Source organism: Hippocampus zosterae, chromosome 9, assembly GCF_025434085.1.
Source record: "Hippocampus zosterae strain Florida chromosome 9, ASM2543408v3, whole genome shotgun sequence".
Classification (NCBI taxonomy): domain Eukaryota; kingdom Metazoa; phylum Chordata; class Actinopteri; order Syngnathiformes; family Syngnathidae; genus Hippocampus; species Hippocampus zosterae.
The window spans coordinates 9,993,412-10,019,975 of NC_067459.1; the positions used below are offsets into that span (position 1 = coordinate 9,993,412).

Consider the following 26,564-nt stretch of genomic DNA (forward strand, 5'->3'; position numbering starts at 1 on the left):
CCCACTTGCCCCTCCCTCCATTGCCGAATCGCTTACGGTCTGTGTCCGCCTCTGTCCAACTAAATTCCCAGGCTGAAATGTGGTCACAATTTACCTCCTGTGTGCTACATTTACTTATAACGAAACGACCTTCACTCCAAGCAGTATGTGGTGAATAATTCAAAAAGAGGCCAGGTGCTTACTTCATGCTGGGTTTTTTTTCGTTTCCAGTTGAAACGTCAGCATAAAACAAAGAATTAAATTCTGTTTAAAGATCAAATTTGGATAATTGCCTGTTGTGTATTTGACCAAACCACTAGGGTAAACGCGTAGCAACAAGTGAAGGCAGACAATTTAGTTATACTCAGGTAAGTATTTATCTGCTGCAAGACAACAAAACAACTAATAGCAGTGCAGTTTACTGAGTCAGTTATGAAACTCTTCTTGGCAATACAGGTACATATTATGCATGGATGGTATTATTCTGCTCCCTAGTGGCCAAGGCATGCACACTAGAAGGATAACAATTTCAATGAGCCTGAAAAAATGACGCACAAACGGTTGCATTTTCCCGACCTGGTCAGTTGTTTTTCAGACACGCCACAACGCAGTGACAGCTCCAACGAAGGCTGATTGTCAGCCAGATAAGAGTTTTTCCTCGTCACAAAAAAAGTCTGGAAAATAAAGAAACTACAGTATAAGCGAACAAGAAGGCAGATGAATGTCATAGCATTTCCCATCAGCAACTTGCCGTTTGCACAAGTAGGTCAAAGAACAAGTTGCCACCCTGCCCTGAAGCACTCACACAAAATGTTCAGTTAATGCCTCATTTGTGAAAGCGTTATATAAATAAGCATGTATTGTGTTGTATTTACCGCCCCCCAAAAGTGTGTCAGCCTCTACTGTTTTCACAACCACTAGAAGTTTAAAAGTGCTGTCAAAGTCCTTTTTTAAAGAAAACCCTCGACATTTTTCTCACCTGGCTCGGAAGATGAATGAATGAATGACGTTCACGATATACTTCAATATTTACCTAAGTTTCCGCTTCCTTTGCCGGACTAAAAAGAAACGAGAGCGACCGAAAATAAAGGTCTCTTCAAATGCCTTTGTTGCCCTCTAGCGTCCACTGACAGAATCGCAGCACGTGTGAGCGAAGAAGCCACTCTTGATTAATGATTAGTGAAGCTTATTGATCCTCAGTGATTTTGTTTGTACGAAGGCCCCTTTGTTTGAATAGGACTCAGTGTCCAGCATTTCATGTTCTGGAATCTTCTCCCTTGAAAGAGTCGTCTATTCTGCTCCGTTTTACGTCTTCCTCGTGATGGCACGGCTCGCGTTTTAAGCAAACGAAATAGCATCTGAATGAGACGTCTTGACGTGTTACAACCGTTCTCGAATCTTTTTATAACAGCGATGCTGCCACTGCTGATGCTGTGTTTTTTTCTGTCATCAGGCCTGGTCACTGGTGAGTTTTTCTACTTTTTTAATCAACTAAGAGCTTTGGTGTGTTTACATTCATATTGGCATGATAAATATGCCGTGGACATAAATATTATTTCAAATCAATAATTATTTCACCCGTGGAAACTACTTAAAAATATAAACAGTCGTCATCTAAATAGTCTGGCGTCCAAAGGTCGCGTGTGCGTCTGTGCTTGCTTGTGTGGCTGTGTGTGCGAGTCCGCGCGTGTGCAGGGGTACCACGCACTGCTTTATACTCCACTTCAAGTGTACGCACGCTATGCATCGTGTAATACATACCTGTCAACTTTTCGGAGCGCCAACCTGTATAAAATACCAAAACAAATCCTTATGAAGAGCAAAAAATCCTTATAACATACTAAAGCATTGTATATGTCAAAATAACGGCAGAAAAAAAACACGAAATTGTCAATGATATTTATTGTAGATCTCCATAATACAATGTCTGGTTAATGTCTAATCATCATTCTACTTCGTGGCATTACTGTGTTCAGAGTTGTATTCCTGTGTTACCTTTTTCAACAACTCCAAATCATTTGGAGTTGTTTGAAAAAAAAACGGAAATTTTCATAATCCGTATAATTTGTGCGATACGGCCATGTACTTAAGATTCACCACAAAATCCGTATGAACTATGGCTAAACCGTCTGAGTTGACAGGTATGGTAATATAATCTGTAGACGTTAGTAAGTAGTAACTAAAAATCAACAACAATAAAATATGAATAGTGCACAGATTTTAACAATTGAATTATATTACCTTTCATGAAGAGAGCGTCTATGTGAAGTGCTTGAATGTGGATTATTTGACCATTTTGAACTATCATGAGCGATTTTTAAAACTGATTTTGCCTCTTTAGTTTGTATTTCATTATCAAATCGTTTAAATCAACAATTCTGTATTATTGCTTTGTAAGTATTATATACATATCCATCCATCCATTATCTGAACCGCTTATCCTCACAAGGGTCGCGGTCCTGCTGAAGCCTATCCCAGCTGTCTATAAGCAGTAGGCGGGATACAAAAACAAACGGCACAATGTAATGATGTGTTGCAAGCCAAACCAAGAAATAATCATGTGCGTTAGTTTAGATCAGGGGTGCCCATTAGGTAGATCCTGATCTACCGGTAGATCTAAGACAGGTCCCAAATAGATCCGAGGAGTGTCGAGAAGAAAAATAACAAACAACCATTTGTGTGTCTTTGTACATGTTAGTAATATATTTTTTGTGTTAATATACACTGCCACCTAATCATCTTATCAGTTTCATTTTCACTCATTTTTTAAAAAAATAATATAAAGCAGGTAAATCTTAAATTTACGGTGGCGCGTGATTACATCACCGGAAGTTGTTAGCGCTCAGCAGTTTGCAATTGCAGCTTGTGATCAGAGCTGTTGCGCTAAATCTTTTATCGTTATGATTCTCATTCAGAGTTTGCTTCTTGTACAATTCACTGAGGGCACGAGCAAAGAATAGGAATCTAGGAGGGCCCAGGGAAGCACTTTAACGGTACGTGTGAGCTACGATAGTTAACAGGCTGCTAAAGTGTGTGGCATGCCTCTGTTTCAGGCTGTTTCTCATCATGGCGTGTGTGTGTGTGTGTGTGCGTGTGTGTGTGTGTGTGTGTGGGTGTGTGTGTGTGTGTGTGTGTGTGTGTGTGTGTGTGTGTGTGTGTGTGTGTGCGTGCGCATGCGCGCGCCGGTAAGGGTAGATCCCGGGAGGTTAGTTGATCGAAAAGTAGATCTTCAATCCAAAAAGTTTGGGCACCCCTGGTTTAGATCATCATTTAAAAGAAATTAATCACGCATAACTCCAAACACGGGCGGCCCGGTGGGCCAGTCGTTAGGGCATCGAACTCACAGTGCAGAGGTTCAATTCCAGGTCCGGCCTGCCTGTGTGGAGTTTGCATGTTTTCCCTGGGCCTGCGTGGGTTTTCTGCGTATACTCTAGTTTCTTCCCACATTCCAAAAACAGGCTGATTGAACACTGTAAATTGTCCCTAGATATGAGCGTGAGTGCGAATGTTTGTTGGTCTTTGTGTGCTCTGCGATTGGCTGGCAACAATTTCAGGGTGTCCCCCACCTACTGCCCGAAGAGAGCTGGGATAGGCTCCAGCACCCCCCGCGACCCTTGTGAGGTCAAGCGGATCGGAAAATGAATGAATGAATAACTCCAACCACTGCAACCGATTTTCCTGTTCAGGAAATGCAAGTCAATTTGAAATAATACTGTGCTTTACTGGTCGTGGGTTGTGTTTTTCCAAAACAGTGCATCATAAATGAATAACAATAATAAAGATATTTTAACATAAATCATAATTTGTGTCGAAGTACTTCAACAATTCCCGCATATTAACTGTGACAGAAATGATTTTGGTCAAAATCAATCCTGCTGCATAAAGCTTACAATGTTCTGCTCTGTTGTCTGATACATTTCAACTTAGGTTATCGCAGTCCCCTGAATGACTTCCAGCGCTCGGAGGGCCGAGAGCTGGTCCCCACTTCTTGGAACTCTGCCCATGTTGTCATGTTGTTGGTCCTAAATGTGGAGGAGTGTGCCGCTCACTGTTCGCTCTCATTGGACTGCAGGTACACTGTACTGTATATGATGTACATAAAAAATATGCTGTGAGGTGGTGATGAACTCGATTCAAATTCTGTGTGTGTGCGTGTGTGTTTTTGAAGTTTACGTCATGTTGCCAATGTGTTTTGGGTCATTGTCGTGTTACACGATGATGCTTCTCTGATTAATTTGGGTGTGTTGATAGACAAAATGGCTTTGTAGACTTCAGGTTTCATTCTGCTACTCCCATGATGAGTTCAATTATCAATAAAGACTTGTGAGCCGGTTCCAGAAGCACTCAGCCAAGCCCAAGTCTGGACATTAGCTCCACCATGCTTTACAGTTGATCTTGTAACGCTTTGGACCTGAAAGAGATCTTTTTTTTTTTCCATACTTGTGTTGCTCAAGCACTTTGTTCGTGGTTAATCTTGGTCTCATCAGTCCATAAAATGTTGTTCCAAAACTGTCATGGCTCATATCTGGATTTCCAAAATCCAATATAGCCTTCTGATCTTTATTAATTTTTTTCTGATAAGTGGTTTGTACCTTGTGGTATGGTCTGTATACTTCTTCTCCCGAAGTCTTCTTCGAACAGTGGATCGTGATCCCTTCACCCCTCCCTTGTGAACGTTTGCAGTGATGTCGCTGACTGTTGAGTGTTTTTTCACAGCTCTCACAATGTTTCTGTCATCAACAGCAGTTGATGACAGAAATACCTTATCTCTTGCTTAGGTCACCAGTATGCCCAATGTTTGTGTAATATCTCTGATCGATTTATATACATACACACACAAAATGAATGAATGTAAGCCTTTAGTGTCGATGTGTCCACCAGAGCGTTCAACTATGAGACGCGGCCGACGGCCACGTGCAAACACCTGCGCTGGGTGGGTGATGGCAGCAACGCGGAGGTGAAGCGTAACGTCAACTGCGACCTTTATGAGAAGAAAGGTAAGAAGGAGACATGTGACGTTGCCTAAACCCACATGGTCCCGACAGTTCTTGTGTATTTGATACGCAGTCTACGTTCGCAAGTGCATCGTTGGTAAAGGCGAAGACTACCGGGGGAAGGTGTTTACTACCCGAAGCGGGCTCACCTGCCAGCAGTGGTGGTCCAAGTTCCCTCACGATCACAGGTGAGTATAAAATTCAGTTGAGTTGAGATTAATGGATTTGACAAATATTTACCCAAGACCACTTTCACATGGAACATTTAGTGGTAGCCCATGGGTGTCAGTAAAAACACTTTCCTACAAAATGACAAAAACGCGTTTGCTCACCGTTGTTCTCAGAGGTGGAATTGTAATGTGTTCAGGTGGACTCCTTCGCCAAGCAACGGCTTGGAGCTGAACTACTGTAGGAATCCAGATGGGGATCGCATTGGGCCGTGGTGCTACACCACTGACCCCGAGCGGCGGTACGAGAGTTGCAGCATCCCTCAATGCAAAGACGGTAAGGTAATGTATAGAGCAGTGGTCCTCAACTAGAAATGCTGTCGGTCCACTTTTTTTTTTTAAAGACCAAGGTCCGGTCCCATGCACGGTGGTCATGGGGAGCAGGGCTATATGCCCATTTAGTATGGTCAAGCCAAGCTTATACAAATCAACACTCCTCACAACCAACCAATAATGGGGTGCACGAAAATAACAATTATTCACTTTGCCAGTACACAGCAAATAATGAGAGGTATTGTGTTGAGGCAGAGGAACTCTTTTATTTTGTTAAGTCGTGCCTGCTTAATAATAGAAATAGCCCTTTTAGGGAAATAAGACATTTTTTACTTTAACTTTGTTAAACAGTAGTTGTCTTTTTCCCATAATTTAACAAAGGCAAAACAAAATATTCATTTTACCAAAATAAATACTAAAAATGAAAACAAAAATTATTTTCATTTGTACAATTCCCCCTTTCACATCCCCTCTAAAATCATTGAAAAATATATCAGAAGAGGATTTAAGAACCATTTTAAATACTGACACAAGGGAGCACAGGAATGTGCAGTGCTGTTCTTCCACTAAAGGTGAATGCAATGTCTGAGGCATGCAAATATTATTTGAGGACGCCATTGGGATGTTCATTTAACATGTTGCGGTGTTCTGCTGTTAAACAGCTGCAAAGATCCCCCGGTAGACGGGAGCAAAACTGCACACAATCGAAACGTCCCGCGATTTGTCTTGTCTAATTGTCTGTGTGTGGCTCTCCTGTGTTGAAGCTGTGAACACACTTTGGCGTCGCGCATGCGTCTGTTTCCTGACAAAATCATCCATTTTGAATGCGTGACGCTGATGTATGGGCACACGTTAAGTTCCGAGGAGCCAATCAGCGCATCGTTATCGCCGACATGCCCCCGTCTCCAGTTCGTCAAACCTTATACACACAGTCGCGCTGCTGCGTCCTCTGCAATACATCTGTTCGTGCACGCAAATAATACAACGGATAATTTTAACAAGCGATCGCGGTAATGCGCAGATTATAGTCCAAAAATAGAAAATGTATAAAGTAAAAATCACTTTATAATTTATTATTTTATACAATTTGGCGAGGGTCCGGACAGAGGAGGTCGCGGTCCGGACAGAGGACGTCGGCGGTCCGGTCGTGGATCGCGGTCCGCCAGTTGAGGAAGAGGGGTATAGAGCGAGGGTCAGCAACACGCTGCTTTTTAGCGACATCTAGTGGCTCCCTGGAGCTTTATAAAAAATGTTTGAAAATGGAAAATATTTTGATAGTACAATACAATACAATACATGCTGATTTATATAGTAGGCTAATATACAGTAGTTCAAATAGATATAGTTACATGTTGCAGCGGGCGGCCCGGTAGTCCAGTGGTTAGCACGTCGGCTTCACAGTGCAGAGGTACCGGGTTTGATTCCACCTCCGGCCTCCCTGTGTCGAGTTTGCATGTTCTCCCCGGGCCTGCGTGGGTTTTCTCCGGGTGCTCCGGTTTCCTCCCACATTCCAAAAACATGCGTGGCAGGCTGATTGAACATTCCAAATTGTCCCTAGGTGTGAGTGTGAGTGCGAATGGTTGTTCGTTTCTGTGTGCCCTGCGATTGGCTGGCAACCGATTCAGGGTGTCCCCCGCCTACTGCCCGAAGACAGCTGGGATAGGCTCCAGCACCCCCCCCGCGACATTAGTGAGGATCAAGCGGCTCGGAAGATGAATGAATGAATGAATGAACATGTTGCAGCTCCGAAAAAGAAGAGCTGTGGTGTTGTTGTTTTTTTAAACATACACTTTATTTATGCTTTTAACAGTCTCGACAAACACAAGACACGTCTGCGTCCGACTCCGTGACTTCTGTCTTCTGTTTTAGTGATGTGTCGTTCGCGAACGAGCTCTTTGAAGTGAACGATGGGAGCCGACCCCCACCTCATTGGGAGACGGCTCCTCATTGGGAGCCGGAAGGGGAGGGTTAGACACACACACACACACACACACACACACACACGCTGCAGTTTAGAGAAGGGGGAGGGGTTAGAGAAGAGACACACAGCAGCACACTGAGCAGCACGCGAACAAGACAGACGAGGAGACGAGAGAGCTAGTTAGTGAAAAAAAATCTACTTTTTGTTTTACAAATTTTAATTTATAATTTGTTGTGTGGTATTCAAAGCTTACTTATGTTGTTTTACTGTAATTAGTTAAAAGCTTATAAATATACACATTCAGAGATTGGAACTTTTTGACGACCTTGTTTTGAGATGGGTCTTTGTACTTTGTTTTTATTTTTGTAGCACTCCATGTTGAGTATGTTCAGAAGGATATAAATAAAGCCATATAAATAATAAATATTTTATATAATGTCTATTTTTTGCATTAGTACTTCATTTTACACATAACAGTACGTTATTTTTGGTATTAAATTAATTTAAGCAACAAAAAAAAAACTGAGGCGCTATTTGGGAGCCGAAAGAGCCGGCTCTTTTTAGGGAGCCGTGCCAAAAGAGCCGGCTCTCTAAAAGGAGCCGGAATTCCCATCACTATTCTGTTTGACTCGAGAGGCGTTCAAAGACAGGCTCAGAAAAACGGAAATTAATGGTCACCTCAATGACACTCAGACCACTAAGACACCAAAACAAAAAAATCAAGCGAGGAAATGACAAAATAAATTCTATGGGGGCGTTTGTGAACACACAACAAAGGAATGAATAACATCAACAATTCTGAGACAGTCCAGTCTCCTACATACAGTACATACAGCATGTGTTTCCTTCATTGTAAGTTTTATAGAAGGCTTTTATTTTTTGCGGCTCCAGACAGATTTTTTTTTGTCCTATATGGCTCTTTCAACATTTAGGGCTGCCAACCCATGGTATAGACTGTAATATGTTTTGTTTTAGGAGCACGTGCATAGCACCAGACTCATTTTTGTTCCTGGGAGCAAAAGGCACCGAACCTAATTTAAGTATGGTAATATTCACATTCTTTTCTGTTATAAAATAAACACTGGCACCAAAGGTATGGTTCACTTGATAAATTAAAATGTCATTTTGTTTTGTGAGCATGAAGCCAGAGCCCACTATGACTTCCATCATCAATGCTCCCACCGCTCCCACCGGTCCAGCGAGGAAGCACTGAAACATAAAAACTAAAAAATAACTAAAACAAACACTACTGCATAAGATATGTGATAACAGAAACATTATTATCATCATTATTAAACATACATAAAATAAATACAATAGCAGACTAAAACAGTATCCATCAATTTTCTTCTCTGCTTATCGTCACAAGGGTCATGAGTGTGCTGGTGTCCATCCCAGCTGTCCTCGAGCAGTAGGCAGGGGACACACTGAACTGGTTGCCAGCCAATCGCAGGGCACACAGAGAAGGAACAACCATTCGCACTGACACTCAAACCTAGGGACAATTTAGAGTGTTCCATTAATCTGCCATGCATGTTTTTGGAATGTGGGAGGAAACCGGAGTACTTAGAGAAAACCCGCACAGGCACGGGGATAACATGCAAACTCCACACAGGAAGGCCGGAACCAAAATTGAAACCTGCACCTCTGCAATGTGAGGCGGACGTGCTAACCAGTCCATCACCGTTCTGCCCTGCTAAAGCAGTAAATGAGCTAGAATATCCATCCTTCCATTTTCAACACCTCTTATCCTGAATAGGGTCCTGGCGTGGGGGTTGGGGGGTGCTGGAGCCTATCCTAGCTGACTTCAAGCAGAAGGCAGACTACCCCCTGAACTTGGCACCAGTCAGTCACAGGAAGAAGCGTTCACACGCACATCTACACTGTCACTGAGTGGAAACCGATCCCACACTGCCCGCGCACAAGTAATTTTTTTTAAAACAATTTTTAACTGTATTTAGGATTTAGGCAAGGGTAAGCGGCTCAGATTATGGATGGATGCAACCATCAGAATGTATTACCTCTGATTTCAAAGTTGCAGCAAAAAATCAGCGATTTTAAAAGAGCCAATATTAGCCGATTTCACTGGTCAGCCGAATCGTAATCAATCAAAAATTGCAACAAAAAAAAAGAATAAGAAGTGTGTGTTTGTCTGTCTGTGTGTGTGTGTGTGTGTGTGTGTGTGTGTGTGTGCGTGCGTGTGGGTGCGTGCAGAGGTGTGCATCACATGCAATGGCGAGGACTACAGAGGGCAGGTGGACCACACGGCGAGCGGCAGGGAGTGTCAACGTTGGGACCAACAGTACCCTCATCAGCACATCTACCAGCCCGAAAAGTACCCGTCCCTCAGTTGACATTGACGGCAAGCGATTACCCGCATATCGACGTGACGTGTCCTCCCTTCAGGTACCCCGACAAGAGTTTGGACGACAACTACTGCCGTAACCCTGACGCCTCGCCCGTGCCGTGGTGCTACACCACTGACCCCGACGTGGAGAGAGAGAGCTGCGAGATCAGCAAGTGCAGTAAGATCGCTCGGACATGTAACAAAATGTTCGGCCCCCGCCCTTTCGAATGCGGTGCTCAAAATGGGATTTTGTACAGTGCTTAGAATATTTGGGGATTTTATTTAATTATTACTTTATTTAAAAAAATATATATTTATTATTAGTTTTACTATTAGTTTATATATAATAAAACTAATACTCCATATATATATATAAAATAAAATAAACCTCCATATATATATATATATATATATATATATATATATATATATATATATATATATATATAGCGGCTGGATAGCTCAGCTGGTAAGGCATCGGTTTGGCATACGGGAGACGGTGGTTCGAATCCCGCTTGGGGGCAAATATGAGCACATAACACCATCCAGTGTGGGTCCTTGGGCAAGATCCTTCACGCTAATGCCTACCTCATACAATGATGAGAGACAATAAAACGAATGACATGCCGGCTCAGACGTCGCCCGGCCAAACAAGGTCTGCGTCAGGTGCTGGGGAACCAGAGCACCTTGATGAAAAATGGGCTACTGGAACAAAGCGGAGATGGGCGAGAGGCGATAACATGGCTCTGTTGGAATGCTACTACTCAAGCAACCCGAGTCAGAGGGGTTACATGCAGAGAATGTGGGCTAAATGGTTACTTCGAAACCCACAGTCACGGTTGACCACGAAACAACTAGTAGCTCAGTGTTCCAACATCCACAAACGGCAACTGCTGTCACAACTTGAGATTGATGCGGTACAACGCAGGTTCCATGGCGAAGGGCCCCAGGCTGCCAGATCAGAGGAGGAGGTCATACAAGAGATTGGGAGGAAAGCCCCAATGAATGCAGATGTTGAGATTGGGTGGCCAGCCCCAATGAATGAAATGCTGAGCGAGGCAGCAACTGACCTGAAAGCTAAGATCATGGCGAGAATGAAAGTTGGGCAACCTAGAAACCGATTACAACGGCTATGTGAATTACCATCTGAAAGTCTCATAGAAAGTGTGAATGCAGCACTGAGGGCGATCCCTACCGTAACGATCACAGAAACCAATGAGCTGATATACGCTTCAGCATCAGTGATCCTGGAGACTCTGGGCTATAAGAGCAACCATGGAAGCCATGAGATACGTTACCCACCATGGAAAAGACGGTTGGAGGCTAAGATCAAGGCGGCCCGGAAAGATGTGAGTCAATTGACGGAGGCCCAGAGAGGTGTGATGAAAAGGCCGATACCCGAGAGGTACATCCAGATGACCATACCTGAAGCACTCGAAACTGCCAAACAAAGGCTCCAAGCCTTGTCCAGTCCCCTAAAGCGGTACACGAAAGAGAATGAGGCCAGACGAATAAACAGGCTGTTCGCAACACAACCTGCGAAAGTGTACGCTCAGTGGCAGGGTCCTAACAACAGAGCCGACCCACCAAGACTGGAAACTGAAAGGTACTGGAAAGGCATATGGGAGAAGGAGGTTGCACATAACAGCAGTGCACAATGGCTGGTGACCCTGAGCACAGCAACCTCCCTGAACAGAACCCAGTTACCATAACAGTGGCAGACATACAGGAAAGAGTCTCAGATATGAAGAACTGGACAGCACCAGGCCCGGACATGGTCCACACCTACTGGCTAAAGAAACTCACAGCACTCCATGAGCGCCTAGCAGTACAAATGAACCAGCTGCTGAGGAATGGGACTCACCCAGAATGGCTAAACGAAGGGCGAACGATCCTGATCATGAAGGATCCCTCAAAGGGTGCAGTTCCATCCAACTATCGGCCAATAACCTGTCTCTAAGCTTATGTCAGGCATCATTGCGGCTAAGATAAGTGGACACATGGATCAATACATGAGCGAAGCACAGAAGGGCATTGGTAGAGATACTAGAGGAGCCAAACATCAACTCCTGGTTGACAGAACAGTCGCACAAGACTGCAGGTCCCGACGTACCAACCTGTGCACAGCTTGGATTGATTACAAGAAAGCCTATGACTCGATGCCACATACATGGATCACCGAATGCTTGGAGTTGTATAAGGTGAACAGGACCCTAAGAGACTTCGTTGCGAACTCGATGAGGATGTGGAAAACCACACTTGAAGCCAATGGCAAGCCACTTACCCAAGTGTCCATCAAATGTGGCATATACCAAGGTGATGCACTCTCCCCACTGCTGTTCTGCATAGGACTGAACCCCCTAAGCCAAGTAATCACCAAGACAGGCTATGGATACCGCCTCAGAAATGGAGCTACAATCAGTCACCTCCTCTACATGGATGACATAAAGCTGTATGCTAAGAGCGAAAGGGACATAGATTCCCTGATCCACACAACCAGGATCTACAGCAGCGACATCGGGATGTCATTCGGGCTTGAGAAATGTAGTCGGATGGTGACTCAGAGAGGAAAGGTAGTCCGCACTGAAGGGGTCTCACTCCCAGAAGGAACAATAGCAGACATTGAGGACAGCTACAAGTACCTTGGTATACCACAAGTCAATGGCAACCTCGAACTGGCAACAAGGAAAGCGGCTACGGCCAAATACCTCCAGCGAGTGAGGCAAGTCCTAAGAAGCCAGCTCAATGGCAAGAATAAGACCCGGGCAATAAACAGCTATGCTCTGCCAGTGATCAGATACCCTGCAGGAATAATAAGGTGGCCAAAGGAAGAGATTCAGACCACGGACGTTAACACCCGAAAGCTCCTAACCATGCATGGAGGGTTCCATCCCAAATCCAGCACCCTGAGACTGTACGCAAGCCGAAAGGAAGGAGGCCGGGGACTAGTGAGTGTGAGAGCCACTGTCCAGGGTGAAACATCCAAGCTCCATGAATACATCAAGGAGAAGGCTCCAACGGATGACGTACTCAGAGAATGTCTCAAACAATGGGGAACAGAAGATGAGGCGCTGGAAGAGGGACCATCATGGGAGGACAAGCCCCTACACGGGATGTACCACCGGACCATAACTGAAGTGGCTGATCTCAAGAAGTCCTATCAGTGGCTAGAGAGGGCTGGCCTGAAGGACAGCACTGAGGCACTCATCCTGGCTGCTCAGGAACAGGCCTTGAGCACCAGAGCCATTGAGGCCCAGATATACCACACCAGACAAGACCCAAGGTGTAGGTTGTGCAAAGAGGCACCTGAGACGATCCAACACATAACTGCAGGGTGTAAGATGCTGGCAGGGAAAGCCTACATGGAACGCCATAACCAGGTGGCTGGCATAGTCTACCGAAACATCTGTGCGGAGTATGGACTGGAAACCCCAAGGTCAAAATGGGAAACACCTCCGAAGGTGGTGGAGAATGACAGAGCGAAGATCCTGTGGGACTTCCAGATCCAGACTGACAAGATGGTAATGGCGAACCAACCAGATATCGTGATCATAGATAAAGGGCAGAGGAAAGCCGTTGTAGTGGATGTAGCGGTCCCAAGTGATGGAAACATCAGGAAGAAGGAACATGAGAAACTCGAGAAATACCAAGGGCTCAGAGAGGAGCTGGAGAGAGCCTGGAAGGTAAAAAAGGTGACAGTCGTGCCTGTGGTGGTCGGAGCACTCGGGGCAGTGACCCCCAAACTAGATGAGTGGTTGCAACAGATCCCGGGAACAACATCGGACATCTCAGTCCAGAAATGTGCAGTGCTGGGAACAGCAAGGATACTGCGCAGAACCCTCAAGCTTCCTGGCCTCTGGTAGAGGACCCGAGCTGAATGAGGGACGGACACCACCCGAGGGGTGAGATGAGGATTTTTTTTTAATTATATATATATATATATATATATATATATATATATATATATATATATATATATATATATATATATATATATATATATATATATATATATATATATATATATATATATATACATGAGCGAGGCAGCAACTGATTTGAAAATCTAAGATCATGGCGAGAATGAATGCTGGGCAACCTAAAAACCAATTACAACGGCTATGTGAAGTACCACCTGAAAGTCTCATGGAAAGTGTGAATGCAGCACTGAGGGCGATCCCGACCGTAACGATCACGGAAACCAATGATCTGATATACGCTTCAGAATCGGTGATCCTTGAGATGCTTGGCTATAAGACCAACCATGGGAGTCATGAGATACGTTACCCACCATGGAAAAGACGGTTGGAGGCTAAGATCAAGGCGACTTGGAAAGATGTGAGTCAATTGACGGAGGCCAAGAGAGGTGTGATGAAAAGGCCGATACCCGAGAGGTACATCCATATGACCATACCTGAAGCACTCGAAACTGCCAAACAAAGGCCTTGTCCAGCCGCCTAAAGCGGTGCACGAAAGAGAATGAGGCCAGACGAATAAACAGGCTGTTCGCAACACAACCTGCGAAAGTGTACGCTCAGTGGCAGGGTCCTAACAACAGAGCTGACCCACCAAGACTGGAAACTGAAAGGTACTGGAAAGGCATATGGGAGAAGGAGGTTGCACATAACAGCAGTGCACAATGGCTGGTGACCCTGAGAGAGGAGCACAGCAACCTCCCTGAACAGAACCCAGTTACCATAACAGTGGCAGACATACAGGAAAGAGTCTCAGATATGAAGAACTGGACAGCACCAGGCCCGGACATGGTCCACACCTCCTGGCTAAGGAAACTCACAGCACTCCATGACCGCCTAGCAGCACAAATGAACCAGCTTCTGAGGGATGGGACTCACCCAGGATGGCTAAACGAAGGGCGAACCATCCTGATCATGAAGGATCCCTCAAAGGGTGCAGTCCCATCCAACTATCGGCCAATAACCTGTCTCTCCACAACATGGAAGCTCATGTCAGGCATCATTGCGGCTAAGATAAGTGGACACATGGATCAATACATGAACAAAGCACAGAAGGGCATTGGTAGAGATACCAGAGGAGCCAAACATCAGCTCCTGGTTGACAGAACAGTCGCACAAGACTGCAGGTCTCGACGTACCAACCTGTGCACAGCTTGGATTAATTACAAGAAAGCCTATGACTCGATGCCACATACATGGATCACTGAATGCTTGGAGTTGTATAAGGTGAACAGGACCCTAAGAGCCTTCGTTGCGAACTCGATGAGGATGTGGAAAACCACACTTGAAGCCAATGGCAAGCCACTTACCCAAGTGTCCATCAAATTTGGCATCTACCAAGGTGATGCACTCTCCCCACTGCTGTTCTGCATAGGACTGAACCCCCTAAGCCAAGTAATCACCAAGACAGGCTATGGATACCGCCTCAGAAATGGAGCTACAATCAGTCACCTCCTCTACATGGATGACATAAAGCTGTATGCTAAGAGCGAAAGGGACATAGATCCATACAACCAGGATCTACAGCAGCGACATCGTAATGTCATTCGGGCTTGAGAAATGTAGTCAGATGGTGACTAAGAGAGGAAAGGTAGTCCGCACTGAAGGGGTCTCACTCCCTGAAGGAACAATAGCAGACATTGAGGACAGCTACAAGTACCTTGGTATACCACAAGCAAATGGCAACCTCGAACTGGCAACAAGGAAAGCGGCTACGGCCAAATACCTCCAGCGAGTGAGGCAAGTCCTAAGAAGCCAGCTCAATGGCAAGAATAAGACCCGGGCAATAAACGGCTATGCCCTGCCAGTGATCAGATACCCTGCAGGAATAATAAGGTGGCCAAAGGAAGAGATTCAGACCACGGACGTTAAGACCCGAAAGCTCCTAACCATGCATGGATGGTTCCATCCCAAATCCAGCACCCTGAGACTGTACGCAAGCCGAAAGGAAGGAGGCCGGGGACTAGTGAGTTTGAGAGCCACGGTCCAGGATGAAACATCCAAGCTCCATGAATACATCAAGGAGAAGGCGCCATCGGATGACGTACTCAGAGAATGTCTCAGACAATGGGGAACAGAAGATAAGGCGCTGGAAGAGGGACCAAGCCCCTACACGGGATGTACCACCGGACCATAACTGAAGTGGCTGATCTCAAGAAGTCCTATCAGTGGCTAGAGAGGGCTGGCCTGAAGGACAGCACAGAGGCACTCATCCTGGCTGCTCAGGAGCAGGCCTTGAGCACCAGAGCCATCGATGCCCAGATATACCACACCAGACAAGACCCAAGGTGTAGGTTGTGCAAAGAGGCACCTGAGACGATCCAACACATAACTGCAGGGTGTAAGATGCTGGCAGCGAAAGCCTACATGGAACGCCATAACCAGGTGGCTGCCATAGTCTACCGAAACATCTGTGCGGAGTATGGACTGGAAACCCCAAGGTCAAAATGGGAAACACCTCCGAAGGTGGTGGAGAATGACAGAGCGAAGATCCTGTGGGACTTCCAGATCGAGACTGACAAGATGGTAATGGCGAACCAACCAGATATCGTGATCATAGATAAAGGGCAGAGGAAAGCCGTTGTAGTGGATGTAGCGGTCCCAAGTGATGGAAACATCAGGAAGAAGGAACATGAGAAACTCGAGAAATACCAAGGGCTCAGAGAGGAGCTGGAGAGAGCCTGGAAGGTAAAGGTGACAGTTGTGCCTGTGGTGGTCAGAGCACTCGGGGCAGTGACCCCCAAACTAGATGAGTGGTTGCAACAGATCCCGGGAACAACATCGGACATCTCAGTCCAGAAATGTGCAGTGCTGGGAACAGCAAGGATACTGCGCAGAACCCTCAAGCTTCCTGGCCTCTGGTAGAGGACCTGAGCTGAATGAGGGACGGACACCACCCGAGGGGTGAGATGAGGATTTTATTTATATATAATTATATATATGGAGTATTTGAAGATGGAAAAATAAAAAAAGATAATAATAAGATCCCAATAGGTATTGTGTAAAAAAGTAAGCAATTCCCAAATTACTGTTCAAACTTTCTTCTGTATGGCCAAACGCTAATATCAAAATTAATAGAATTCAATTCACCCCCATGAAGTTGCTGATGGTGTAGTGGTACACTCGTCGGACTTGGATGCGGACAGCGTGGTGTCGATTCCCACTCGGTGATGGTGTGGATGTGGGTGTGATTGGTTGTCCCCTGCAACTGACGGGTGACCAGTTCAGGGTGTAGTCTGCCTTCCGTCTGAAGTCATTTGGGAGAGGTTCCAGCACCTTCTGGCAACCCTGTTCAGGATAAGCGATGTTGAAAATATAACCCCCAGAAATCTCCTTTATGAAATTAATTGAAAGAGATGAAAACAAAAGACATTTTCACTACTGCATAGGTAAATTTGATTTCACTTTAGTTCATTTTCTACATGTGAAAGACAGTTTTAGTTTGTTTTCAAAAGACTTTTGTTTTTTATTTTATTTCATAAATGCAATTTTTTTAAAATTTTCATTTATTTTGTTAGTTTCTGTTAACTAAAACTTCCCCAAAAATGACCTGACCATGGTTGTAACTCAAAATAAGAGTTGAAAAGCCACCAGTTGGTTTAAGTCCCTTTTGTGTTTTGTTTTGTTTGCACACTTCAATACTGCACCCTTATTAAAATATTGAATCATAACATAATTAAATATAACTTAAAGCATTAATATAGTTTGTGCATCATGATTTGTGCCCGCCTTGACCCCTGGCAAGTTGTATAAAACTACAGTCATACTGACGCAAAGAAAGGAGAATACACTTCCTTTTCTTTGACTAGTACTACTACTCCTGTAAGTGACTCAGGAAGTCATTTTCCATTGAGGATGAGGAATATATGCCTGTGAATGTATTTCTACCATCTGTACTAATGTGTTGTAAAAGTTGTAGCTTCTACAGCTTTAACATCAAACAGAATGTTGGTATAATACTTATTTACAGATGATTGGAGAGTCTTCGCAACATGGACTTTTCCCCAAATTTGCAACAGAAGTTGTGCAACAAGGTGCAACTTTGGAATTATCACTGTTTACCATTCTGGTTGGGTGGTGGGAGGTTGCAGCAATTGCGCCCTCTTGTGATGTCGTAAAGAGTCCGAGGCACAAACTCCCATTTTGATTTTTGACATTCAGGAAGAACAATGTGCAAAAGCTCCATTTTACTTTATGTATATAATAATAATAATAATAATAATAATATATTTTTTATACATTATATATATATACATGTATATATATATGATAATAGTAGTCATAGGGATTATTGTTTTTATATCAGGTAAAATATTTTTAAAAATGTAATTTTTTGTATTTATTATTCTTAGTAGTAGGAATATTTCCATTGTTTTTAATGTTTTATCTGTTCCTTGTCATCTAATTTTTGAGAAAGTACATCTCATTTTTCATTCATTCATATTTTTAAAGTTAACTGATATTTTTAAAATGTATTTTTGCATTTATCAATTCACTATTTTAGGAATAGTAACAGTAGTTATTACTGTTTAAGTACTAAAGCCTGTTCATTATTACTATTAAAACTAACTTTTTTAAAAATTTGGGTATTCGTGTTTACATACTTAATTTGTCATTCATTATTGTTTAAAATCAGAATATTATCAAATATAAAAACCGCTTTTATTTACATTCAGTGTTAAATAAATTCGAATGACACGTTTATTATTATTATTATCATTGTTATCATTCAGTTTAACTAATATTTCTATTTGCTTTTTTTCCAACCATTTGCAGCAAAAAAATGTAAAGCCTTTATTTCGTTTGAAAACTTTTTGTATATATGTGTGTGCATGTGTGCGTGTTAGCGACGAGAAAGATTATATCCTGCAGAAATCAGGAGGTTGAGAGCGAGCATGCATAAAGACAGCAAAAGCATGTGTTTTCTCTCAAAGAGGCAGCACTTCATCACTCCATCCATCCATCCATTTTCTGACCCGCTTGATCCTCACAGGGGTCGCGGGGGTTGCTGGAGCCTATCCCAGCCGTCTTCGGGCAGTAGGCGGGGGACACCCTGAACCGGTTGCCAGTCAATCGCAGGACTGCATCACTAGACTGTCAAATTACACTCGTGCTCCATGCACATCTCTGAATACTCACAGCCCCATAAACCATATTACTCGTTGTATAAGTTCACATTTGATGGGTGCACGGACACTCCGAAGACCCAAATGTTTGCATGCAAGCCATTAAAAAGTCAGTTGTCCATTATATTCCCAATGAACCTTCCTCCACCCTGTGATTTCTCCTCAGCCGAGGTACGTGTGGAGAAGCGTCAGCGGTCCAGTTTCACCACTCACTGCTTCCGCGCCCGCGGAGAGGACTACCGGGGCAAAGTCAACGAGACCACGTCGGGAATCCCCTGCCAGCGCTGGGATGCGCAGTACCCTCACGAACATCCCTTCTACCCCAACACATACGAATGCAAGTGAGTGTCAACTTTCACAGCATGATGAAGGAAGGGCAGAAATGGTGAGAAGAAAAATAAGTCCAAATACTTCAGATATGCGTCAGTATATTCTTCAAGTATATCTGTTTGACTTGAATATTTCTTGATTCATTTTTGACAACATTTTACTTTTTGTGGACTTTGGCCACTATCATGCATATAAGGCAAGAAGATGGTCACAACTGCAAGCTAGCATTGGTTTTACTTTTATGCCAATGTGTTTTCTACAGCTTTCCCAACTTTCGGAAATAACTCACAAAAAGATTTAAATTTTGCCGATGGTAACATCACAAAAAATATGTAAGATACTATCCATTCCTGGCTTCATTTGTGCCTCTAATTGTCTATGCACGCAACTACAGCTCCTAGGGAAAAACAACCAATCAGAGGCGGAATACTTAGAAGGGCTATCAAGGTAACAGGTTAGCGCGAAGCAACATACTTGAAATGTAGGAATGTTTTTAAAAGGTGACTTGCTGCCACCTAGGGGCTTGGAGGAGAACTACTGCCGCAACCCGGATGGCTCTGAAGCCCCCTGGTGTTTCACGTCCGTGCCGGAGATGAGGACGGCGCTGTGCCTGCAGATCAAGCGCTGCGCAGATGACATTGACGCAGAAGGTACAGCACAGAGTAGAATAGGATACAATGGAAGCGCATTAGAAGTAGCAAAATGAGATAAAACCCCACAACAACAATAGTGCTGTCATATGCATTGTGACCATTAACTTGTAGTCAGCGGGATGTTTGTAAAACTTTGCAGTTCTGGGTAAAGAAATCGAATACTTCTTAGAATGATCAAAATTTAATTATGGCATCTGTATTAATTATAAAGTGGGTGTGGAAACAGTTTTACCCCCAAGAAATCTTGAAATACACACTATACCGCTATATGTACGTTCTTGTATCTTTGGGTGCATCCTTCCATATGTATTCAAAATAATTTCACTGATTTAATCCTTTCAGATTGCTATCATGAAAATGGGAGAAACTACCGAGGCACGGTGCGCAAAACTCGCAAGGGCATCACCTGCCAAAAGTGGAATGTGAATACGCCTCACCTGACCAAGTATGAATATTGAAGTTGCAAGGCGTGTCAGCAAAGCATTCAGATGCATATAGGCTAATTCCTTTTCATTTTTGCTATTAACTTGGAAAACTTGATATCAAAACCTCAAAAGAGTATCCATGTAGGCTTTCCAGGTAACAGTCAAAATGTCAAAGTGAGTGCAGACATTGAGTGGCCATCATTTGAATGATGCAACAGGACCAGGCACCAAATCTGTCAATCATTTAAAGGAATTGGCCTTACCGTTTCCACAAATATTTTTTGGGGGTGGGGGGGTTATTGTCATAATGGTGACTCATTCGATATCACCTATTGATCAACATTTGACTCTCCAGAATCAACTCCAGGACACATCCCGAGGCCAATTTGACGGAGAATTACTGTCGTAACCCAGATGGGGACCAACACGGTCCCTGGTGTTACACCATCGACCCAAAAACCGAGTTTGACTACTGTGCCATCAAGCAGTGCGGTACTACACTGTATTTTTTTTGTTCTTGTTTATACATCTAAAAAAAACGACAGAGCTTCTGCAATACATTTTTATCTTCTCAACAGCTGGCGAGAAAGTATCCCTCACGGAGCCAGTGGGTATGTTACAGAATTCATACCTTTATTATAAGGTGGTGCCTTGAGATACCAGCTGCCATTCAGCAAATTGTTTTGCTTTGACTTGCAAACACAAATGAGAAATGTAATGCCGTATGATGACAGTGAACGCAACTCACCTCACTCACCAACACTTTTGTAAATATGGAAAAAATCTTCAGCAAAGAGGCCCCAAGCTGTTTAAGGGCACTGCCAGTTGACGTCTACTGTCAAAGTAAGCTTAAAACTAGGAGAATTTCACTTTGTATTTTTAAAACACGCGTCACCCAACATATGCGTTTAGTCCGCTAGCTGAGTGCTAATGCTACCACATAATGGAAATATAATATATTCATTCATTCATCTTCCGAGCCGCTTGATCCTCATTAGGGTCGCGGGGGGTGCTGGAGCCTATCCCAGCTGTCTTCGGGCAGTAGGCGGGGGACACCCTGAATCGGTTGCCAGCCAATCACAGGGCACACAGAAACGAACAACCATTCGCACTCACACTCACACAAAGGGACAATTTAGAGCGTCCAATCAGCCTGCCATGCATGTTTTTGGAATGTGGGAGGAAACCGGAGCACCCGGAGAAAACCCACGCAGGCCCGGGGAAATATAATATATAGGTACTGTAAATCAATCAGCCATTTTCTATATGTCTTGTATACAGTCATATTCCCCAAATCAGAATGTGTGTTAGTATATATAGTCATATTCAGTGATATATATTCAGTATATATTCTCTTTTTACTGACTACATACAGTATTTTACCATTTTAGCAACATATATTTGAACACAAAAGGTGTAGCAACAAAAAAGAAAGTATAACAGGACTTCGAGTCATTTATCCTCAGCGAGGAGCTGAGACTAGCCGAGCCTCATTGAACAATAAATATGTCTGACTGTCTTATACTACCCTGAGGTGGCCACGGCAGGTACATCAGAAGCACACTGGCCTTTTAATTGATGCAAAATGTGACACCCCCCCCCCCTGCAAAAATCTGTATCTTTAAAGAGTACAATATTACACATTAATAATGTTCACATGAAAAAAAATGTTACAACTGTGTCTATCTCCACACAGAAAAAGTTGAGTTCAGCGAATGTGGGAAAAGAGAGGACCGCTTCCAGAGTACAAGGTTACGCATCATAAACGGCATACCTGGGAACTCACCGTGGACGGTTAGCCTCAGAGACAGGTGTGTGTGTGTGTGCGTGTGCGCGTGCGCGTGAAAAAGTGCTTCCTTTATAACAATAAAACACATTCAGCCATGCCACATTTGAACATTCACTCTTACCCGGCAGGAAAGGAAACCATTTTTGCGGAGGTGCCCTGGTAGACGCGAGATGGGTGATCAGCACCAAGCAGTGTTTCTCCTCTTGGTAATGCTTTGCTTTAGTCACCTAACCATGTCACATCTACTGATCAAATGTGTTACAAAAGCACCAAATGTAAGCTTTATTCCAGAGCTACAACAAATAGACAGCAAGCAATTTCTGTAGATATGGTACATGAATGTTGAACAGCTAATGCTGATCTGAAAAAATGTCAATCTCTGAAGTAAAAATAAATCCATGACTGAAAATATAATAATTCTGCATTAATTTCAGATTTCTCTGGCAAAATAATTATTCTGAACAATTTTTGGGTTGTTCAAATGATTTAAACCAGTTGAGAGATGTTGAATTTGAGGTCATATTTCTGCATTCATTTTGAATGAGTTTTTCAGATGGATTTTTGGGAAGAGTTGAAATTTGTGGAATGTGAAAAATAATTGCACAGATGTTCTGAATGAGCCTACAATTTTGACACTGGAATGCTTTGCATCAGTTAAGAAATGTAGAAGTTGCCAAATTGTACACACGCACACACACACACACACATCTATATATAGATATATTTAAATATATCTATCTATCTATCTATCTATCTATCTATCTATCTATCTATCTATCTATCTATCTATCTATCTATCTATCTATCTATCTATCTATCTATCTATCTATCTATCTATCTATCTATCTATCTATCTATCTATCTATCTATCTATCTATCTATCTATCTATCTATCTATCTATCTATCTATCTATATATATATATATATATAATATATATATATATATATATTAGAGCTGTCAGTTTAGCGCGTTTTTATTGGCATTAATTTAAATGAATTTTAACGGGATTAAATTTTTTCTCGCGAGATTAACGCGGCACACGTCACAAGCGGATGTTACGTTGATCTATAAATACACCAGAAACAAAACAACAAGCGCGCTGCAGAAGTCCACGCCCATGTCTGTTTTGCCAGCCACGGCAGTGCGAGACACCGAAAACGGATACATAAAGAGTTTATGAATGGAAAGTTTACTTTTAAAAAGTTGCCATATTGCTCCACTGACAAGACCAAAGTTATGTTCTTCTCTCTCTCTCTGTATCATACAGGTATACGATGTATGCCACTGACGCGATTGTTACTTGTTTGGAACTATTTTGTGTGGAAGGTTACAGTGTTCTGTGTCCATGTAAATAGAGCGGGTGGAGCTTCTCTGTGTTCGTCTGACAGTGACAGTGCCCTACAGTGGTAGCGACCTAGCGAAAGTAAAATGTCTCCAGTGTTGTCATCGAACCAAGTGTTGTCATTCGAAATGAGGTCTACACAAAACCGTAGAGCAGGTGTCACCAACATTTTTGAGGGTGAGAGCAACTTCATGTGTACCGATTGTGTGAAGGGCTACCAAATTGATACACGTCTGAAATAACATATTTGTCCAAAATACCTTCAATAATATTTAATACTTGATGATTTAAATTGTCAGACTTTGATCGTGTTTCGAAATGTCTCACAGTACTGCCAATGTTTGCATTTTAAATCATAATTTCTACTAGCAAATCACAATGTCCAGGCACTGGCGGGCTACTCAAGTGGTCTTCACGGGCTACCTGGTGCCCGCGGGCACCATGTTGGTGACCACTGCCGTAGAGAGACTTCCGCGCAAGAAGCACCAACACAATCAACATAGCCTGACTGTGTTAGGGGGAGTGAAACCCCCCCCCTTTCAGAATGGTTTGCCCCTCTAGCACGGGGGAAGTGCGTGTGCTTGTTTGTAAGGCCGGCAGTTTCGAATACAGCAACACATAATGAACACTGGTGTCCGGTCTCTCGTTATTCTTCAACAAACATACAGAAACAGACTGCTGTGTTCAAAGCAAACTTGAGAAAAATGAAGTATGCAACCATGGTTTAAATCCACTCTAGGCTGAGTACTAGTGTACCTTAGATGTGCACTTTATAATGTTATATTGCTCTGTTTTGATTTCACCAAAAAAGCTGTTAAAGCAGCTGTTGTGTGACAAAATATTTTTTTCACCGTTATTGATGGACAGTAATATTGTGTGAGAGATTATGTGTGAATAACTAAACCAAGTGAAAAATGTTCATGTAAAATTGAAAATCAAAATGGTTATTTCAGTAAATATTTGCATTTGGCACATAGAAAACTGATTCATGATTCCGTGTTGATGAGAGCATTAAAATGGGGAAAAAATAGGACAAAAAATGTAAAAGGAAATTCAGAATAAATAAAAAATGTGTGAGTAATCACGATTAATTTTTTTGTTCATTTGAGTTAATTAGGACAGTTGCATTTTTAATTAGATTAAATATTTTAATCGTTTGACAGCTCTAATATATATATATATATATGTACACACACATATGCGCCATAAGAGTCTCAAATCTTGTCTCTCCCTGCTGTGTGTGCGTTCAGCTATGTAGATCTACCCGGCTACTCAGCCATGCTGGGCACCTTGTTCCGTGACCCACAGGACGACGAACCGGGCGTGCAGACCATCCCTCTCACCAAGATTGTCTGTGGACCCTCCGAATCTCAGCTGGTCATGCTGCAGCTGGAATCGTGTGTACATCCTTACACACACACGCACACACGCACACACACGCACACACACGCACACACACACACACATTCCATCTGACACTATTTTCTCTGTGTGTCTGTAGCCCAGCCCAGTTTAACGAGCGCATCTCTCAGATATGTCTGCCTCCTGAACGCTACATTGTGGCTGAGGGGACCGTTTGTGAGATAGCAGGATGGGGTGAAACCAAGGGCAAGTCATAATAATACTATAAAAATAAGATTGACGATAACAGTGGTGATTTGCAATACGAGTGGCCCAATTGTGCAGTTTTTCGGTGTCAATTGTCCGAAGAGTGTCCTCACTTTTGTCAAATACGATAAATCTGAATTCCTGCGTGCACACAACTTGGTGCCCAAATTTAATCACAATGAGCTGTTTCTGAAACGTTGACCTTCAAGTCTAGCTCACCAAAGTTGTGCAAGTGTACCTAGTTGTGTCCTATCAGTCTTGTGCTTTTGACTGCGTTTAGTGTGCAGATTATTGTTTATTGCTAATTTCAGCGTCGTTTAACAACTGTCCAGCTTCTGGTTCTGTCAAGTCATTCCTTTGCTCTCCATTCAAGGGACCGGAGATGAGACAGTCCTCAATGTGGCCCAGATACCAGTTCTTAGCAATAAGGACTGCAACAAATACTTCAGAGGTCGGGTCAGGGAGAACGAGATGTGCACCAGCTCCTTCCAGGGAGGGGTCGGAGCCTGCGAGGTGGGTGACCACTGGGATTAGAAGTGTCACATTACCCTGTCTGGATTTTACATTTTTTGATAGTTTAGTTATAATGGTGAAAGGGAAAGGTGTGACACTTATTTGACCGTGGACGTGTAGAAATTTCATATCCACTGTACGTATGCCTGCAGAGGGACTACGGTGGCCCACTGGCATGCCAGAACCGTGACTGCTGGGTCCTGGAGGGCGTGATCATCCCCATGCGTCGCTGCGGACACCCGGGTCAACCCAGCATCTTTATCCGTGTGTCGGTCTACGTGGACTGGATCAAGAAGGTCATGGGCTTCGCTTAGGGAATCGTAGAAGGGAAATATTAATTATTTGATGTTATAATGTTTTCTGTTTTTTGTTTTTTTATGACTGCTTATTACATTAAATGATGAGAAACAGTGTTACCTTGACTTGTGAGTTTAATTTGCTTCGTGATTAAAATTAGAGCTCAAATATAATATAAACTAGTTTTCATTATTGAAATAACTTGAAATGACATTATCCCATTCTACAGTGAAATTATTGTGTTTAATGTAAGATTTTAGGGGTGTGGCCAATTGACATTAGCAGTTAAGGTGATGTTGGCCCAACTTGTTTGCGTGTGAACATCTGGGCATGAGTTGTTGCCTACAGCAGATCGTTGCCAGTGTCCACATTTTATGTTTGTGTTCAATTGTGTTTGTCCCGTTCAATTAATGGCTGAATCGATGCTCGGGCTCTCCTTGCCCATATGCAAGGGCATTACAGGACCATGATTGCTTCATGTTTTTTGTTCCACTTCACTCGAGCGGCGGCATATCTGAAGTTCAAATTTTGGCTTGCAGTTCAAAGCAAAAATAAATAAATAAACAAAGTTATCAAACAATGACTTGACAGTTGGCACACTTGTAGAGTCATGGTACTGTACCACAAAGTCTGTTTTTTTTTCCTTTGGAGCCATTTTTTTTAAAAAACAGGTTTTTGAACATGTTAGCACAGTTAACACACGTAAGGCGTTTTTAGCCGAAAAAAACAACCATGTATAGTAAGGCGTTTTTAGCCGAAAAAAA

The 26,564-nt window shown here is 43.1% G+C and overlaps 1 protein-coding gene across 1 annotated transcript; it reads left to right on the forward strand.

The window, feature by feature from the left end:
- Window positions 1-1,088: 1,088 nt before the first annotated feature.
- On the forward strand, window positions 1,089-25,925 carry mst1 (macrophage stimulating 1). Its single transcript, XM_052077113.1, has 18 exons — window positions 1,089-1,444; window positions 3,907-4,051; window positions 4,861-4,976; window positions 5,047-5,161; window positions 5,341-5,477; window positions 9,609-9,729; window positions 9,801-9,919; window positions 19,008-19,182; window positions 19,691-19,821; window positions 20,167-20,269; window positions 20,605-20,741; window positions 20,828-20,860; window positions 21,946-22,060; window positions 22,167-22,244; window positions 24,633-24,779; window positions 24,884-24,990; window positions 25,364-25,503; window positions 25,656-25,925. Exons 1-18 carry the CDS (start codon window positions 1,342-1,344, stop codon window positions 25,815-25,817), a joined length of 2,184 nt encoding a protein of 727 aa, XP_051933073.1. The 5' UTR covers window positions 1,089-1,341; the 3' UTR covers window positions 25,818-25,925.
- Window positions 25,926-26,564: the final 639 nt, after the last annotated feature.

Excerpts from the sequence above, each read along its gene's own strand:
- mst1 (XM_052077113.1), top strand. The coding sequence starts at position 1,342 with ATGAGACGTCTTGACGTGTTACAACCGTTCTCGAATCTTTTTATAACA. Across the intron at positions 22,245-24,632 it reads AAGCAGTGTTTCTCCTCTTG|CTATGTAGATCTACCCGGCT; the intron begins GTAATGCTTTGC and ends GTGTGCGTTCAG. Across the intron at positions 25,504-25,655 it reads GAGGGGTCGGAGCCTGCGAG|AGGGACTACGGTGGCCCACT; the intron begins GTGGGTGACCAC and ends GTATGCCTGCAG.